Source organism: Thamnophis sirtalis, unplaced genomic scaffold (assembly GCF_051295495.1).
Source record: "Thamnophis sirtalis isolate CommonGarterSnake01/CBP01778 unplaced genomic scaffold, rThaSir2_p1.2 scaffold_6, whole genome shotgun sequence".
Lineage (NCBI taxonomy): Eukaryota > Metazoa > Chordata > Lepidosauria > Squamata > Natricidae > Thamnophis > Thamnophis sirtalis.
The window spans coordinates 71,819,450-71,834,692 of NW_028261386.1; the positions used below are offsets into that span (position 1 = coordinate 71,819,450).

The 15,243-nt window shown below is 40.1% G+C and overlaps 1 protein-coding gene across 1 annotated transcript in view; it reads left to right on the plus strand.

The window, feature by feature from the left end:
* Window positions 1-1,209: 1,209 nt before the first annotated feature.
* The window catches only part of THBS2 (thrombospondin 2), a 49,407-nt gene continuing 35,373 nt past the window's right edge, over window positions 1,210-15,243 (plus strand). Inside the window, exons 1-4 of the mRNA XM_087718139.1 lie at window positions 1,210-1,278; window positions 3,735-3,809; window positions 7,585-8,141; window positions 12,865-12,949. Of these exons, the coding sequence (XP_087574265.1) occupies window positions 3,737-3,809; window positions 7,585-8,141; window positions 12,865-12,949 (715 nt within the window). The 5' untranslated portion in view covers window positions 1,210-1,278; window positions 3,735-3,736. The remainder of the gene's footprint in view (window positions 1,279-3,734; window positions 3,810-7,584; window positions 8,142-12,864; window positions 12,950-15,243) is intronic.

Genomic DNA, 15,243 nt, shown 5'->3' on the forward strand with positions numbered 1-15,243 from the left:
TTTTTGTGATAAACTAAGCATGGTCAGTTCAATCTAACTCATACTTGGATGGGAGACTATTTGGAAATCCATGGTCTGTAGATTAAACTGGGAAGTTGAATGAAATTCTGGAACCTCTGTGGAACAGTGACAAGAAAACTGACAGCCGGAATTTGGCTGGAGAGATTATCTTTTAATGCAGGATTCAGTACACAACACCATTGCTCCCCAAAGTCATGGAATCCAAGGCCCAGTAAACTGCCCCTTTCTCTACCTTCAGGACAGAACAGAATAAGAGGGACCTTGGAGGTCTTCTAGTCCAACCCCCTGCTCAGGCGGGAAACTCCTATATCTAGAAAAGGTTATCCAATCTCTTCTTAAAAACTTCCAGTGTTGGAGCATTCACAACTTCTGGAGGCAAGTTATTCCCCTGATTGTTTGGTCAGGAATTTTATCCTTAGTTCTAGATTGGTTCTCTCCTTGATAGTTTCCATCCATAGCATCTTGTCCTGCCTTCTGGTGCTTTGGAGAATAAGTTGACCCCCACCTTTTTTTGTGGCAGCCTTTCAAATATCGGAACAATGCCATCATGCCACCCCTAGTCCTAATGAAAATTAAACTAGACATACCTAATTCCAACAACCATTCTTAGCCTCCAGTCCCCTAATAACCTTTGTTGCTCTTCTCTGCACTCTGCACTCTTTCTAGAGTCTCCACATGGCAACCACAAGTTGAATGCCCTATTCCAATCCTTTCCATCCCTATTGGGGTAGCTTCGGCCTGATCTAGCAGAACAGCTGACCGGCTCCCGGGCTTTCCCAGAATTAAGGAATGGGGACTTTAATGCAAGCCGTGCGCGACAGGAGCAACGGCTGGGAACGGGTCTCTCCTTTTCCCGCCTGGCTCCACCCCTCCCCCCGAAGGAAAGGCTGCCAATGCGCGGGGAGGGGGGGCTGGGAGGAGGAGTGCTTGCGGTTGAGCGTGTGGCTGGACTGGGGATCGCCTTCCAGGTAGACGGCTACAAATTGTCTGCTTGGAATTGTAGGTCGCGGCCGCGTTTCCTCTGTTGGCTGATTGACAGCCCGCGCCGGGCTATATAAAGCGGGCGAGCGAAAGACTGGGGAGTCGCTTCAAAAAGCATCCCAGCGGGCGCTTGTTCCAGCGCACCCGGCCCGAAGGACAGCGCTTGGAGGGAACCGGGCTTCGCGCTTCCGTGCAACGGCCGGACACTTGGGTCTCCTCCTGGTCTTGGATTTGGCAGCAATTCACCCCGCAGGTTCGCGGGAAGGCTCCTGGCAGGTAGGACTTTGAAGTCCATTTGCTTCTCGGAGAGGCGCACAGGAGGGAGGAGGGAAAAAAAAAACTTCAGAAAGTTTTCCTAGTCGTCGGGAAACGCTGACACGTGGCTGAGAGGAGCCTCTTCCTTCCTCTGCCCCCAACGAAACTCCGGGAGCGGAATTGAGGTACTAACGCGGTGGTAGGAGGACAAAGAGAGCTCGAGTTCCGATAGGCATCTCCTGCATCTAATTCCCGGGGCAACTGTTTTCCTGACTATTCCGATGCAATTCTGCGGGACCTGTCCCAGGGATATTGGGCCAGAATTAAAAGTTTCAGTCTGCGTTCAGATCCCTTTTCTCCCTCCCACACCTAGTGCGCCGACTTTCTAATGCTATTAGCGCAGACACTTGGCTTGTGAGTAAGAATTCATGCATTCCCTAACACTCTCTTGTAAAAACGAGCGAGGTTTTCAATGGAGATTTTTAAAAAAAAACTGTCTTCTTTTTTTTTTTTTTAAAGAAAACCTTATCTTTAGAAGTCATAAAAAGCACAACCCAGCGCTGAGGCGTTTTGGCCTTTCGAATCCCTAGTGCAGGTCTCCTGAGTGTGCAAGGGGTTGGACTAGATGACCTCCAAGATCCCTTCCAACTCTGTTATTGTTAAATGGGAGGAAATGGGAGCTGTATGCAGGGGGAGGGGAGGTCTCCTACCCCAAAACTGACGCACTAAATCTTTGGTCAGAACTGTCCAGTTGTCTAGTGCTGTGTGTGCAGAAGAAGTACGCAAGGCAAGTAGGCAAGGCTATACGTGTCTTTCTCTCCAGTCCGAAGAGTGTTTATGAAGGGAAGAAAGCGGAGTTCTCCGCCCAACACAAGCCACAAGAGCATCTTCGGGTCATATCCTCTCTCTCTCTCTCTCTCTCTCTCTCTCACACACACACACACACACACACACACACACACACACACACACACACACACACACACACACACACACACACAAAATTCCCCTGCACAAGTTCGGTTCAAGAGTTTCCATTTACTGGATTGAGTTTAGAGCTGGGGAGTCTGTCATTTCTATCTGGGAAGAGGGCTTGATACTTTTCCGATGGACTTTTCAGGAATTGCTGCTGAAACATTAGCAAAGTTGATAGCATTCAGATGGATATTCAGCACAACCTTTCTACTTAACTGCTGGGTTCCTAAGGACAGATCCATAGTCCACAAACCTTCCTCTCAAAGTGTATAATCTGGCTACAATGTAAAGTGTAGCCTTTGCAAGAACATGTATCTGTGCTGTACTGCATATAGATATAAAAACATTAAATCTTCTTGGTGGGTTGGAATAGTGCTTAACTTTATCTTGTATGGGGATTGTCCTTGTAGTGTGTGTGTGTGTGTGCGTGTGTGTGTGTGTGTGTTAATATGCAGTTTTCTCTGTCAATGACTACTTTGTGTAGCTTTGCATGTTTTGTCCTATTAACATGGTTGACTTGGGAATTTTTTTTTTTTAAACAGGCTATGCATTTTCCTGCTTTGATATAGAATAAATGCCCAGTTGTGAGATCTATAGTACAATTTAAATAGAAGTAGTCAATTTATGTTATACTTTAAAAAAAGAAAAGAAAACTGCAGATCATATTAAATTTTCAACACTGGAGTTAACAGTTCAGTAGTGAAACATTCTGTTAGCAATTAATTATTCAATGGGACTTCCACGAAGTCCATACAGGAACTGCGGTTGAAAACTTATATTTATGGTTAGAACATGAAATCTAAATATTTTTATGAATAAAAAAGGCTGTTGACATAGAATAAGATCGAAATGAAGTGTTGTTTTTATGCTGATACAACAATAGATACAGAGAAATAAGCTGTCTGCTATTTCTCCAGTGGTGTGTGTGTGTGTGTGTGTGTGTGTGTGTGTGTGTGTGTACACATAACTGTTTGGTGTAGGTGAGAGAAATGAGGATTTGTTGCTGAAGCATTAGCACATGCTATATATGGAACCCTGCTGGAAATATCATTATCTTCTAAGAATGTAACTCTGCAGCTGGCCAATAATGGCTTTCAGAGATTCAATCCCTAATAGACAATCCAGCACCCAGACGTCTCACAGAAAACCTTTGAAGGAATTCTGCCCATATCATATATCTGCTTCCTTGAATATATTAGGGAGGGTTTTTTTCCTGACTACTTTCCCTGCATTTCAAATGAGCCTTTTGACTAATGTCATAATCAACCCCAGATCAAGTGATTAATTGTGCATGCATGGCCAAAGTAAACATATTGATCCCACGCAGTAGCATAGTATTGTATATTCTCTATATACAAAAATGAGAAATGTAATAGTCTGCCACACAGAGGAATTTTCTTAGCTGAGTATTTTTTGGGGGGAGGGGGGGAGATGAGTTAAGTGGTTAAAATCAAAGTGGGTAAAGAAGCCTCAATAATGGATGCATCTTGGTTTATTCCTAGGCATGAAGTTACAGAGGAGTTGGTTACTGGGGCTAATGGCCTGTCTAGCTTTGTGGCTTTCATCGCAGGCTCAAGGTAGGTCTTTGAATTTCCGTATTCTGTATGGAATTTCTCCATTGTCTGAACAATTTAAAAGTGGCTTTAGAAACTTTAGTAATTATAAGGATGTCTAATGAAACAGAAGCTGCAGTTGTGTGCATGTGACTTTGGCTTGCCCTTAAGAAGACTTACTCAAGTATGTTTTTCCACTGCGTGCCTAAAATATGAAATTGGAATAGGTCTGTCTCAAAAACTGTGGAGCCAGAGGAGGGGTGGGGTCAAAGAGATGGAGACTCACTCTTACCTAACCAAAGTACAGGCACGATGTAATCCAAAGGAAAATCTGCCATGTCTCCATGACAATGCCTTCATCTGATAACCAGCTGATAAACAAAGCAGAGTAATTATATCTATAAACCATAGCACATGTTTGTGTATATAATAATAATAATAATAATAATAATAATAATAATAATAATAATAATAATAACAACAACCAGACATCACACTGGTTGAGAAAAATAAGGTCACAATCATAGACATCGCAATACCAGGTGATAGCAGGGTCGCCGAGAAGGAACATGAAAAAATCGCAAAATACCAGGACTTAAAAATCGAAATTCAACGACTATGGCACAAACCAGCAGTGGTAATTCCAGTGGTAATTGGCACACTGGGTGCTATTCCAAAAGCACTGGAATTACATTTAAAACAGTTAAAAATTGACAAAATCACCATCAGTCAAATGCAAAAAGCCGCACTGCTTGGATCTGCACGCATATTACGAAAATACGTTACGACGTCCTAGGCCCCTGGGTGGGGCCCGACTAGTAACCAATGCCAAATCCGGTGAAACAACTGGCCGCTGTGATACAATTGCATAATAATAATAATAATAATAATAATAATAATAATAATAATAATAATAATAATAATAATAATAATATCTGCTTATTCCAGGTCCTTGGGGAAAGATTTGATAGGAGGACAAAAAATGCCAAATCCAGTCCTAAACAACTGGCTGGCCATAATAATAATAATAACAACACAGTCCTCAATTTATGACCATGTTTGAGCCCAAACTTTCTGTTGCTAAGTTGTGAAGCAAATTTTGCCCCATTTTATGACCTCTCTCGCCCCAGTTATTAAGAGAATCGCAGCAGCTGTTCAGTTAGTAACATGGTTGTTAAGTGAATCTGGCTTCTCCGTTGACTTTGCTTGTCAGAAGGTCGCAAAAGATGATCACATGACCACAGGACACTGCAACTGTCATAGATACATGCCAGTTGCCAAGCGCCTGAATTTTGTTCCTGGTGATGATGCAATGGTCCCAATTGTAAAAAAAAATGGTCATAAGTCACTTTTTTCAGGGCCACTGCAACTTCAAATGGTTACTTAAATGAATGGTTATAAATCGAGGATGACCTATAATTCACTAGACTTGTAATCGGACATGCTGCCTTAACTAATCTGGTGTCTAATTTGGGTTTTTCTTCTTCTTCCAAGACCAGCCTCAAAGTCTATAAAACCTGCTTAACTTATCTTCCTAACTTTGGAGGGAAATCAGGTTGCTGCACTGGCTTGAAAAGAGTCCATAGAGGCAAAATAGAGACTGATTGATGTCAGGCGGATGCATTTTCTGCCCGCTGAAAAACTGGCAGAGGGCACTTCAACTCAGCAGTGAGCAAAGGCCAAAATGTTTAAAACAGGAAACAAACTTAGGTCCATGTGAGGCTTTGGACATCCCATTAATTTGTTACTAAAAGCACCTCTTCTTTCTCTTGGATTATTTGGCTAGTACATGTACATCTATAATTTGATTCTCTCTGAGAATTAAGACTCAGCCAATTGTTTTTTTAAAAAAAACCTCTAAATCTACTGGGGTTATTAGGCTTTGCTGATGTGCTGCTCTTCTTTGAGAAGCTCCCAGGGATGTCCTTGGCTTCAACAGATGCTGCAGTGTTGCATCTTTCCTGGCAGGCCAGTAGATTTGGCTTGCATTTTTATTCAGTTTCAATAAGCACATCTCTTTCGTGTATTTTAGCGAGAGACAGTAGCAGCTAGACAAAACAATTTCATGCCAAAGAGCAGCAATTATTCACCCTAAGTATGTAATTATTCATACTAAATATGTAAGCATTCAATGCAATGATGTCACACATGTCTTGATGGTTACCATACAGATGGGAGAAATGATATGATGATATCATGACATGAATGAGACATTTAAATCACTCGATTCACAGGAGAACATAATCATGTAAGAATTGTCATTTCCATGGAAATAGCCTGTAGGTAAAATTCCACTTGAAATTTCTCATCAACAGTGTCTTTATGACGGCAATATTATTATGCATTTGAATCTACTAATTCCAGCTGAGATTATTTACAAGATCACCTAAAGCTCATGATGAAGGGGGGAGGATTTTTATAAACAGCTTGCCGAACTACAACTCCCAGCAGCCTCAGCCAACTTGGGCGTGGATGCAAAGTTGCTTTTTAACATACTGGGAAGGTTCACACAGTATCTTAACCATATGTTGAACCATCTACTTCTGGACTATTCAGTAGACAAACTATAGTTTAGTGTGTGTTTTAATGTGTTTTAAAGCCTAGAGCTTGCAATGCAGTATATTTGAGCATGAGATTAATTTAAATTATATCCACTGATTAATTCACTAAGTATTTATCCAATATGGGCCAGTCTATATCCAGTCTATAATGTTGAGTGGTGGGTTCTTACAGGTTCGGACTGGTTTGGCCAAACCGGTAGTAGTTTGGCGGCCTGGTCGCTGGAACCTGCAGCGACCCAGGCCTGCCACACCCCTGAACCAGTTCTCCTGGCGATGCCCATCTTGTTTTTTTGCTTCTGTGCATGTGCAGAGCAATTTTTATTGCTCTGTGCATGCGCGTACATGCGTGTGACATGCCTACAAGCAAAGCAGCAGTAGTGACTGCCGGAACCCACCTCTGAGATACCTATGTCCTACCTTCTAGGTTTTTGTGCATGAATGAGTGAGAAAATGGCTAGAAATTGCACTAGAGGTAGTCCTTGACTTACAACCATCCCTTCAGTGACCATTCAAAGTTACAACAGCACTGAAAAAAGGTGACTCGTGATTGTTTTTCACACTTATAACCACTGCAGCATCCCCAGAGTCGCATCATCAAAATTTGGATGCTTGGAAACAGGTTCATATTTAGGATGGTTTCAGGGTCATCTGATCACCTTTTGTGACCTTCCGACATGCAAAGTCAATGGAGAAGCCAGATTCGCTTAACAACTGTGTTACTAATTTAGCAAATTAATAACTGTTAAGATTCACTTAACAACTGTGGCAAAAGATCGTAAAATGAGGCAAAACTCAGTTAACAACTCTCTTGCTCAAGCAATGGAAATTTAGGGCTTAATAGCAATAGCACTTAGTCTTATATACCAATGTACAGTACTTTATAGCCCCTCTAAGCTGCTTACAGAGTCAGCCTATTGCCCCCAACAAACTGGGTCCTCCTTTTACTGACCTTGGAAGGATGGAAGGCTGAGTCAACCTTGAGCATGGTGAGATTTGAACTGCCAAATTGCAGGTAGCCAGCAGGCAGCAGAAGTAGCCTGCAGTACTGCACTGTAACCACTGTGCCATCACAGCTCAATTGTGGCCGTGAGTCAAGGCCTGTGTAACTTTTAAGTGCAATGATAAGTAGCCATGCTAAAACTGTATGAGCATGAAAGACGTATTGGGCAGATGATAGTCGATTCCATTGGTCATTCCTTTGTTGTAACCTTTGTCACTGTTTGGCGGTGGCTTTGCAGATGGCGAGAGTGAGGATGGGACCTCTTTTGACTTACTGAAAATCAGCAACATAAACCGAAAGACGATCGGAGCCAAACTATTTCGGGGCAACATTTCTAATGTCCCAGCGTATCGCTTCATCCGGTTCGATCGCATTCCTCCAGTTAATTCAGAGAAATTAAGGCAGATTATTAAACTGATGCAGCAAAATGAGGGCTTCATACTTACCCTCACCATGAGGCAGGATAGGAGTTCCAAAGGGACCATCCTTGCATTGGAAGGCCCTGGCATCTTTCAACGGCAGTTTGAGATTGTCTCCAATGGTCAAGAAAACATGCTTGACCTTTCCTATTGGATTGATGGAGCCTGGAAACGGCATTCTTTGGAAGACGTGGAATTAGCTGATGTGCAGTGGAAGAATATCACGGTACAAGTCACAGGAGAAAACTTCAGTATCTACGTTGGTTGCGACCTCGTTGACAGTTTGACCCTGGAAGAACCTTTCTATGAATACCTGAAAGCAGAGAAAAGTAACATGTATGTGGTCAGGGGAGCTACACGAGAGAGCCACTTTCGGGTAGGTATCCTACAAGCCAGATGGTCTACAAAATAAAAGGCTTGCAGTTGAATGTTATTTATGTCAACTACTACTGAATCCATCAAGTCTTTCTCCCAGGGGAGGTGGTATAGAAAGTTTACTTGGAATCTGAAAAGTATGGTAAGTACGCTGGAGGTTGTAATTATTTAAATCAGTTCATGACATAGTGTCCACTGAAAGCTGCAATCATCTCCTCCTCCTCCTCCTCCTCCTCCTCCTCCTCCTCCTCCTCCTCCTCCTCCTCCTCCTCCTCCTCCTCCTCCTCCTCCTCCTCCCATGAGCAAAACCAGAAATGGTATTCTACCGGTTTCGACCGGTTTGCCCAAACCAGTAGTGGAAATCATCGGTGGCCCTACCTACCTGCCCCAGCTCTATGGCATCCCATTTAGATCCTTTTTAAAGCAAAAAGCACATGTGCAGAAGGCATAGCGCATGCACGGAGGCGCGCACTCAAATTTTCGAACTGGTAGGGAAGCCACAGCAACTGTCTCAAGGTTACTAGTGAGCTAGCACTTTGGGGAGGAAAGGCTAGAAGAGAAGGAAGAAGGAGCATCTCCATTGTTCATTGCTTCAGTTCAACCTTCTCCAAACTAGTGTCCTGGACTAAACTTCCAGAATTCACAGTTTGCATAACGGGGGAAAACTGTTACATTTTCTGAAGTAGCATATAAAATAGAAAATGACATGTCCAGTATTTCTAAACTGTACCTTATCAGGTGAGCAAGGAAATAAGGTAAGAGAGACCATTTTGGCCAACAGTTTCCTGTCTGTATGATTTCTTCTTCTAGTCCTCCATGTCTGATCTTTTGAAGCACCATCAGGTGTAAGTTCACCATTTCCAGGTAGTCCTCACCTACCACAATTGGGATCAGCAACTCTATTGCTAAGTAAAACAAAACAAAACCTGACTGTGCCTGAATGTCATTTACATTTCCGTACTTAAATAAATCACTGTGGTCATAAAACAAGACATTACATAAACACGACTTGCAATTTTAGTTCTGTGTTCTCTATGAATTCTACTTGTTGGAACTGGTTGTGAAGCTTGCAAATATCAATCATGTGACTGCAGGATGCTGCAATGAACTATGTGAGGATTTTTCGCAAAGCTATTTTTTTCAACCATCACAAATTGAAATGGTTGCTAAACAAGTCAGTTGATCAGCAAGAACTACTTGTTCAGAAAGTTCTAGAGTTGTCTTTCTTTCTCTGTACCAGCATCAGAGACATAATGGCTGTCCAAATATAACTAGACTTCCATTCTTATAGTCTGATGCTGATTCATGCTAAGGAGACTTAATATATTCCCATCTCAAAGGTCTTAAATTCCTTAATTAAACCTAAATTAGGCAGTTTCTCCAGCACTGAGAACTTAATGAGCTCCATTTCCTGCAAGCTTACACTTTAACTGCACAATATTTTGAAATACTCCTCATGTAATTAACTAAAATGTCAACCAGATGAATTTCTGAAAATCCATTAGGATGTATAGAATGTCTTTAGTGAACATAAAATAGCTATTTAAAAACCCTTGAGGTTGCTGATCACGTGTTGCATGACATCAGGAAGGGTGAAAAAGGCAATTATAGAATTCGGATGCCTAAGTAGGAGCTATTAGAGCAACACCTTGCGAGGATTGCTTTTTTTCTTTGAATTATGATATCATCCAGGGATGAAACATTACTAGTTCGAACCAGTTCACCCAAACCAGTAGTAAAGATGCCAGCTGTTTGCCTGAACCAGTAGTAAAAAAAATGCTAACAGTTTGGACGAACAGGTTTTTCTGACGATCAGCTGTGCCACGCAATTTATATTAGTTAGAAAGCAGGATTTCCTGCTTTCTAGCTAATCTAAACCGCGTGACACAGCAGATTCCCCCCTCTCGCTGTTTGGTTACCTGGCTGTTCACTTACTTGCTTGCCGGGCGCGCTCATTAGCGGGCTCCGCCCACCCGCTCAGACGTCATGTTGATGCTCTGCACATGCATGGAAGGTCCTCACATTGCTACCAAACTGGTAGCACAGGTAAGTGGATTTCACCCCAGGTATCATCTTAAGAAAGCACTTAAGACAGAGTCTTCTTACTGGGGCAATGGGTGGCATATACATTTAATCAATCAATTATAAAATAAGGGCTGCTCAACTAGGGATTCTCTTTTGAAAAACATGAGTGCAGTATACCCATTTGTAATTTGTCTATTTCTGATTTAATAACTTTGCTTATCAAGAACTTGGGGCAATATAAACAAAGAAATTAAGTCATACATACATAGGATTTAACAGCACATATCCATAATCAAGACCAGTGGTGGGATTCAGCCAGTTTGTGCCTATTCAGCAGAACCGGTTGGTAACTTTCTAAGTAGTTCGGAGAACCAGTTGTTGGTAGAAATCTTACTTTATTTTTTTCCCACTTTACAGGGCTAATCCTGTAAGGAAGGCAGGAAGGAAACATTGTAGTGTTGTTTCTAGCCTAATCTTTATTGCCCTGCTTACAGAAACTGCCTCTCCGGTTAACTCTTATTACATTGTAACAGCTAAGGTGAAGCGTCCATCGACCTGAGTGACCTTGAGTTGGCCACGACCACCCAGTCACATGACCACCGAGCCCCACCTACCCAGATGGTCATTAGGGCAGAGAACTGGTTGTTAAATTATTTGAATCCCACCACTGGTCAAGACACTATTATTATTATTTTTTTAAAAAAACAAGACAAAACTACCTGTGCTGAAAAGAGCAGTTAAAGGACCTAGTAGGAATTTTTTGTGGAGGCAGATGCTGCTCCAGATTGAGAGGTTGCAATCTAGTGAAAAATTGAAATCTTATTCTGCCTTTCAATCCATGGCATTTTTGGGGGGACCAGGATTTACTTGTAACTAATTGAGCATATTAATTTGATTTTAAATAAGAAACAGTTAGTTGGACTCTAAAAGTGAGGGGGCGGAATAATAATATTTATTTAATAAATTTATAGGCCATCCTTCTCATACACATGATTCTGGGCACCTAATAACTTGAGAGACCGCCTACTGCCAATTACCTCCACACGACCTATTAGATCTCACCGGTTAGGCCTCCTCCGAGTCCCATCTGCCGGTCAATGTCGACTGGCAACTACGCGGAGGAGAGCCTTCTCGGTGGCAACTCCGACCCTGTGGAACGATCTCCCCGTGGAAATTCGTACCCTCACCACCCTCCAGACCTTCCGCACAGCCCTCAGAACCTGGCTATCCTGTCAGGCCTGGGGTTAACACTACAACCCGCCCGAATAGTATGAATGTTGTGTTTTAATTATGTATTTGTCTTATATGTTAAAAGTTTGTCTCCCCCCCCCCTTTTTAAGTTGTAAGCCACCCTGAGTCCCCCCAGGGAAAAGGGCGGCATATAAATAAACTTTAAATCTAAATCTAAAAAAATCTAAATAACAGTCCAGTGGGTCACATTTTTCAGAAGCAAGTCCCAATGAGTTGAATAGAACGCAAACAAGTTTACCTAAAGGATTGTAATCTTAGTCATTCATAGCATTTCTAGAGTGTGGGAATTGGTCTATAGAATATCTCCCCTTGGGATGTACTAATTGATGGATTAGCAACAATTGTTGAATACAGATGCTAACAGCTGTATTTTTTCACAACAACAGTAGATTTATCCAAGCTTTCAAAAGATGTTGAATTACACATTCATTCCATGTTAGTCACACTGTGGAGGAAACATGTATATCTTTTTTTTTAGTCTGCATCTGAAAGGGGGAAAGGAAAATTAGAAATTTCTTTCCTACTGTCTAGAACATGAGTAAGGAATCTGTAGCCTTCCAGATGTCCTCAGATTTAAACTTTTAATATGCAGACCACTGATTGGTCTGTAAATACTTTATTGCACTAATGAAGAGTGTAGATCGGAGTGAATTTTCCATTTCTATTTTTCCTGTCTTTTTTTAGCTCTATAAACTGATTGAAAAGTAGTTAACGGTCTTAGATCTCAACTATTCACCAATAATAGAATGTAATTGGGTAAACACACATTATTAATTTACAATTTAGATTGCAAATCCATCTAGAAGAAAGTATGACTAAAACCATCAAAAATTAACTTCTTACTAACCTCTTCCCAAGTAATTCTGGAAACTATAATTTCATAAGGTTGGTAAAGACTGTTATCAGATTGTTATTAGAAAATATTCTGCATCATCCCAGGATTTGGGTGTTAGAAGCCAATATGAGCCAGTTAATATATTATGAACATTGTCATATTACTCTATAGTATAGAGTTATTGTACTTTTTATCATCTTTCCTCCATGGGATTCCATCATCTTATCATGATTTGTTTGCGATCCAGTGATATAGATTACACTGAGAAATAATCATTTGACCAAAATCATCTGATGAAGTCCATACTAAGAAAGTTTTAAATTATAGTTTTCTAATTGTTTATTTCTCTTTTATTATTGTGTTTATGTATCATCACATTGAATATTATAACTTTTGAAAATGTGTTACAAAGACAGCTGGTGGAATATTAACTCTGTGTCAAAGAAATGCCTCTTTACACATGAAGCAATATATTGGAGAAACATTTTTATCATAATAAAAGTTGCATTTGTTAATCTATTCATTGTTAAATTCAGTTTAAAAAAACAGGCAACAACAAGATATCCCTAAAATATATGAGAAAAATGAAAAAAATACTTCTGTCTGTTTTCAGGGTCTCATACAAAATCTTTATCTGGTTTTTGGAACTACAGTAGAGGATATTTTGCGCAATAAAGGATGCCAGAGAAGTCAATCAGGTAAGAAGAAGCTGTGGCATTGTTAATCCAGAATTTATGCACATGTTCCTTCTCTGTTAGGCTGAATCCAAAAGGGAATGTAATGAGTGGGAAAGGGGGAAAGAAAATAATGGAAGTGTGAATGAATAGAATGAAAAGTTTAGTATAATTGATAATAAAATTAAGCATGAGTTGTTCTGTTTGCTGTACTTCTCAATACAACTCCTACCAAATTTATTTATTATCTTACCTTTATTATTTTTATAAATAACTCAAGACAATTAATAACTCAAGACTATTACACCTTCCTCCTTCCAGTTTTCCCCAATAAATACCTGGCTGAGTTTGACTGGTCCAAAGTCTCCCAGTCAGATTTCACACCTATAAAGAAGAATGAATGAATAAATGAATGAATGAATGAATGAATGAATGAATGAATGAAGGAAGGAAGGAAGGAAGGACTTTAAAAACTTTTCAATAGTTTTATGAAAAAGGAGAACTACTTCCTTTCTTTTGGGTTATAATTATGAAAATTGTAAAGTGGAGCGTCACAAAAATTAAAATTTATACCTCCTAAGTATAATATCACATACCTCATGAAGAATGAACTGCAGGTTTTAGAAACCTTGTTTTCCAACTTGGTATTTCATTGATTGGTTTATTTTAGTCAATCCTATCTCCCAAATGTTATTTTTTCCAAAGAGGTAAGTGGGATTGGGTAATCTATGCCTTTCTAAATGTTGTTGGATTATAATTCCTATCCGCCAAAGCTAGCATGTCAAGAAATCGGGGATGAAAATACTTGAAAAGACATAAGCTATTATCCCATTTATAATAGAACTGACAAGACAATTGCCTAAATATTAAAATGTACTTTAAAATCAGTGTACGTCCATTCACAAGGCAATAAATTGGCATGAGATCTAGGGTGCATCTGACATCGTTAAAAGTTTAGATTTTGTGTTTAGTATCATTAAAACAAAATTGAATAGATATGACATTTCACAAAGATGTCATTTATTTGGGATATATTTTTGCATTAAGAGCCAAAGACAAAGAAAGATGAAACAGCCTTATCTAAGTACATATAAAAATCTTATTAAAAGGACTGTTTAGAATTATTTTATGTAAATGACCAGAAGGAGGCCTCGCTACTGTTTTTTGCTGGATGTCAATTGGCAACAGGGTTTTTTTTTTTTTTGTTACTGTTTGGACTGCCTCTAGATCCATTATGATGATTGCAATCTTAATATGCTGGGTCAAAACCCGGTTGAGGTTGATGTTACAATCTCACATTAATTACGTTGCATATGGGCAGCCTATTATACTTTTGTGTCCAGATAGGAAGACGTCATTTTATTCCAGCAAATTGACACTTAAGTTGATATTCCACTTCATGATCAATTTTCCATGCAGTGGTGCATATTTAGGGTTTCTACTCTGATGTCTTAAAACAGCCAAGTCATTCAAATTTCTCAGTGCTGGAAAGAATTAATTATAGACTTTGGGAAAGGATTTAGTTAGCTGTTGACACCACAATTAAATTGATTAGTATCATTAGCAGTAAGCTTTCCCCCTGCCAAACAGACTTTCTTTGATGAAAGTTGTATTTTGGATTAGTCACAGATCAAATATCCACTTTCCTCCTATTTCGCTACATTGACACTATGCTATCATTATATTTCCATTCTGATATACCTACTGATTTTCACTAGTATAACTAAGCATAACATGGTGATGTCAGTCTGTTGCCCTTTCTCTACAGTCACTAGTAAGGCAATTGAAGTAATACCAGAGGGTTTCTGAACATTTAAAATAACAATTTCTAGAGGACAATAGCAATAACTTTTGTTACTGCCTTGTTTTTTATAATTTGCACTTTGCTTAAGAAAGGTACCACTAAATGTCTGGATATGTGACATGGCTTAAAAGTTTATGAAATAAAAAATAATTAGTTAAAATATTCTAAAACAAGAATTCTAGGAATGCTATTTTAATTTCTCTTTATTGGTTGTTGTTAGTTGTAAAGTCAGACCCATTGTACCCGATGGAAGGCACTGTTCCTCCAGGCCTTACTGTCCTCTACCATCCTCTGGAGTCCATTTAAGCTCATGCCTACTGCTTCAGTGACTCCATCCAGCCATCTCATTTTCTGTCGCCCCTCTTCTTCTTTTGCCCTCAATTGTTCCCAGCATTAGGCTCTTCTCCAGGGAGTCCTTTCTTCTCATTAAGTGGTCAAAGTATTTGAGTTTTATCTTCAGGATCTGGCCTTCTAAAGAGCAGTCAGGATTGATCTCCTCTAGGACTGACTGGTT